Source organism: Oxyura jamaicensis, chromosome 9, assembly GCF_011077185.1.
Source record: "Oxyura jamaicensis isolate SHBP4307 breed ruddy duck chromosome 9, BPBGC_Ojam_1.0, whole genome shotgun sequence".
NCBI lineage: Eukaryota > Metazoa > Chordata > Aves > Anseriformes > Anatidae > Oxyura > Oxyura jamaicensis.
This window is the reverse complement of record NC_048901.1, coordinates 25,224,132-25,228,434: the sequence shown is the minus strand read 5'-3', so window position 1 is coordinate 25,228,434 and position 4,303 is coordinate 25,224,132. Positions and strand designations below refer to the sequence as shown.

At 41.3% G+C, this 4,303-nt stretch overlaps 1 protein-coding gene across 1 annotated transcript in view; it reads left to right on the top strand.

Moving 5' to 3' along the window:
- Positions 1–4,075, top strand: part of LOC118171655 (arylacetamide deacetylase-like) — an 11,999-nt gene extending 7,924 nt beyond the window's left edge. Inside the window, exons 4-5 of the mRNA XM_035334948.1 lie at positions 1,116–1,287; positions 2,188–4,075. Coding sequence (XP_035190839.1) covers positions 1,116–1,287; positions 2,188–2,796 — 781 coding nt within the window. The 3' untranslated portion in view covers positions 2,797–4,075. The remainder of the gene's footprint in view (positions 1–1,115; positions 1,288–2,187) is intronic.
- The last annotated feature ends 228 nt before the right edge of the window (positions 4,076–4,303 follow it).

Here is a 4,303-nt window from a genome sequence, read left to right as displayed (position 1 = left end):
GGGGGCTTAACAAGCACTCCATTTACTTGTTAAAGCTGGTTTATGCTCCAACTCCAGTTTTGATAGGAACCAAATCATTCAGCTGAGGAATTATTCCTTCCCTAAACCCCAGCATATATTGATAACATCTTAAATAAAAAGTGAAGGGCTGTGGGACTGTGCCTCAAAGAAGGGGTGTGGAGAGAACAACAGCCATGGCTTTGCGGAGGAGTCCTGTCTGGCGGACTGAGGAAGGTGCCCGCAGTTACTTTCTGGCACCCCTAGGTGCAGCGGGGCAGGCAGCAGGAGCATGGTGGTGCCCACAGCAGGTCGTGGCCAGCAGCCTGTCCCCATCTGTAGAGTATTTTTGCTGTTTCAGTTGGAAAAGAATGGATGGCTGTATGGGAGGAATCTGCTTGTTGCAGACATCTTCTTTATGTAAGACCCTGGAGCAGGTCCAAATCCAGTATTGTTGATGTTACTGAATGATACTGAAAGTTATCGGATATTGTTGCTGAGTAGGGAGGTCCTGGGGAATATTTGTTGGAAGGAGAAGAGTTTTTAGACTTAGAGGTCTGCTTAGATATTTAGCGAAGCATAAGGAGAAAAAGGCAGATTGTTGTTATTTTTATTAGATGCAGTATTTTACGGAGTAAACTGTAGGATAAAAATATCCTAGATATTTTAGACAGAAAACACAGCTCCCTCCACAAATCCATGTGGGTATTTCATGGAAATCAATAACAACATAAAATGCTTTCCCCAAGTATCTCCAGTATTCAAAGAAGCAGAATGGTTTGGGTTGGAAGGGACCTTAAAGATCATTTAATTCCAACCCTGCCATGGGCAGGGATACCTCCAGGCTTCTCCAAGTCCCATCCAGCCTGGCCTTGAGCCCCTCAATGAATGGGGCATCCTCAGCTTCTCTGGGCACTGTTCCAGTGCCTCACCACCCTGGTAGTAAAGAATTTCTTCCTAATACCTAACCTAAATCTACCCTCTTCTAGTTTAAAACCATTATCCCTTGTCCTAACACAACACTCCCTGACAAAGAGTCCCTCTCTAGCTTTCTTGTAGTCCCCCTTAAAGTATTGGAAGACTGCTATTGAATAACACATTTCTGCTTGTCTCAACAGTTACAGGTTGGCACCTAAATACCATTTTCCAGTTCAATTTGAAGATGTGTATTCAGTAACAAAGTTCTTCCTCCAAAGCAGCGTGCTCTCCCAGTATGGGGTAGACCCAAACAGGGTCTGTGTTGCAGGAGACAGTGCAGGTGGCAACTTAGCTGCAGCTGTGGCACAAAAGGTAAATGTCTTGTTTTCTAGGTCAATTTTTTTTTATTTTTTATTTTTAATTTCATAACTAGTTAGAAAAGGCAGAAAACAAAACAAATGTAAAAAACAAACAAACAAACAAAAAACCAGCTCTGCTTATAACAAGTGGACCTCCCAGTTTTCTTTCATGGTTGGTGTAAATGGGATGGGTTGCCATGCAGCCTGCAGGACAGGGAGGTTTTTGAGTTTCCAATTAAGCAAATTTACTTTATTCATTTAATGGCATCAAACCATCCTTAAGTAAATTTTAACTGGCTTAGGTTTATTGTTTGGACAGAGAATTTGAGAAATTTGACTCATAGAGCTAAATAATAGCAGGGGTGAAAAGAAAACAATGTTGGTGTCATTTGATCAGTTTCAGAGCCTTTTGCACTTCTTATTCAAGTTTATATAAGTCAGTATGATATTGTTATGCTTGAAGTTGTTCAGTTGTAATGAATTTTGCCTGGAAAGGTTATGGATTGTGTGAAATGGTTAAATGAGCTTTAGAAATCTGCAACTTCTAAGCTATAGGAATAGGATTTTTCTATAGTTACAGAAAATTTAGAAAAAGTGTGATGCGTAGGAAAGTATCAATATTTCAGAAAGTCTCAAGGCTTCAAAAATAATGTTAAACATTTTCCTTCAGTATAAGAAATGAGACGAAATTATATTTAATATTTGTGAGTTTTTAATGCAACATTCTTTTTTAGGTGATCTGCCTATGAATTTAGAATTTCTTTCAATTTATCCTGTTTTAACTGGCAATCTTATTTTTTTTACTTTGTAAAATGTGTGCCTTAATTCTCTACTTTGAAGGTCTTATGTCAGTGACAGAATCAACTCTTTTTAACTGACTTTGTGTAATTATTATTATATATATTTTTTACAGCTGCTAGAGGACTCTGAAGTCACAACTAGACTTAGAGCACAAGTTTTGCTTTATCCTGCTCTTCAAACCCTTGATCTGAATTTGCCATCTTACCAAGAAAATGAAAACGGCCTGATTTTACCCAAATCGCTGATGGTCAGGTTCTGGAGTGAATATTTTACTTCTGATTCCTCTCTCAGGGAAGCAATGGCCTCCAACAGGCATGTCCCAGCTGAATCAGGCCATTTGTTTCAGTTTGTGAACTGGAGTAATTTGCTACCGGAAGAGATGAAGAAAGATTACGTTTACACCAGTCCTGTTTTCGGGAGCTCCAAGATTGCAAAACAGTACCCCGGGTTTCTGGATCTGAGAGCGGCCCCACTGCTGGCCGAAGACGCCAGGTTACGTGGGCTGCCCCCTGCCTATGTCCTCACGTGTGAGTACGATGTCTTACGGGACGAGGGAGTCATGTATGTCAGTCGCCTCCGGGCAGCAGGAGTTCGAGTCACGCATGATCACGCCAAGGACGCTTTCCATGGGGCTCTGATGTTTGCATCAAGTCCAGCTAGTTTACCTGTAGGGAACAGGTTGAGAAACAGATACGTTGAGTGGTTAAATGAAAATCTATAGCTTGAGAAGGGTTTGGTATGCCTGGCTCATCACAGGTGAAACTGAGATGTGTAGCAAAATGGAGACGATGTGAGTTTTCAGGTGTGATTGCCATATTCATTTTGTTGCCCTGCAGTGTCTGCATTAAAGCATTTCTCATCATCTCTGGCAGGAAAATTAGTTTGATTCATCCTACGTGTTCTTTCAGTGTTTTCTTCTGAGCTTAAAACGAAGTGACTGCCCTGGGATTTCTCTCCTGGCCAAGGCCAAAAGGGCTGCTGTCCCTGACCCTGTCTCTGCACAGCTGCCTGGGCTTGAGGAACCCCCGGCTGAGCTCCTCTGCTTACACTGCAGGCTCGGCAGGTGCGGAGTGTAGGACTTGAGGTTGGTTTTCTCATTTCTTCCGATCGCAATGTCATGGCAATAGGCTTGTGCAAGTGTGCAGCGTAGCCATTTGCACACACAAGGTGATCAGAGGCCACTTGTTTCCTGCCCCCTCGTCCGTGGGGCGTGCTGGCGAGGACCTTGTGCTGCTGTTGGCAGATGGTGCGAGCAGAGGTGCAGACACCAGATCTCATGAAACAAAAGGCAGTTTGCTTGTGAAACCCTGTCCACTGCACGCGTCTGGTGTTTGTGCTGTTGTCTCTGCAGCACAGCTCAAGGTAAGCACGAGAGAACTGAAGGGGATAGCTGTGACACTGTGCAAATGTTAAAAATGTGCATCAGTCTTACTCAATAATTACCGTCATTAAGCTCTGTACTAGAAGGAAATAGTGTAACAGAACAGCACTGGGTGCCCATCAGATAAAGAAAGACTGCAAAGGTCCTAGCCTTAAAGTAACACTGCTGAATAATTATGTTCTACTTACTAAACATGGCTAATTAGAACACATAATACTTAAAGCTGTTTAGTAATTTTTGCATATGAATTTTTAAAAATGCAATTAACATAGCAGTATTGTAGGCTCGAAGAAATACAATTTAGTTCTGTCTTGAACAAATACCCTCCATAGAAATGTGTTCTGTATTAAACATAAGTACGGAAAGTTGTGAATGATGAGTGCCCACATTGATTAGCTATTGATTGTAGGCTGATCGCAAGATACCAAAAAATACTTCTAGCACCCCGTTTCGTCTTTTGTGTAAAAGATATTGAATCTGCAAGAATACTGTTTTTTGTTGGTTGGTTGTTTGTTTCCAACTGCGTATGCAGCCTGTTTAGATGGAATTGTCAGATTGCTGTATTTTTTCATCTTTATTATGTTGAATATGAAAATTAAACTTTTCTGATTGCAATGTACTTCTTGTCATTCACGTATTCCTTTATTGGAAAAGAATAGCAAACTTCCTTTAGTATACACAGTAAGGTAGGGTATTTCCAGCACTGCAAATGTCAGTATGGTGAAACAAGTTGGCTTTTATTCAGTTAGGTGCTGCTTTCTCTGAGTCTTGCTGGTTATTCTTACTGTTTTATTCTTTCTTCCATATAAGCAGCAAAAAAAAGACAGGCTTAAAGCAGCATTTAGAG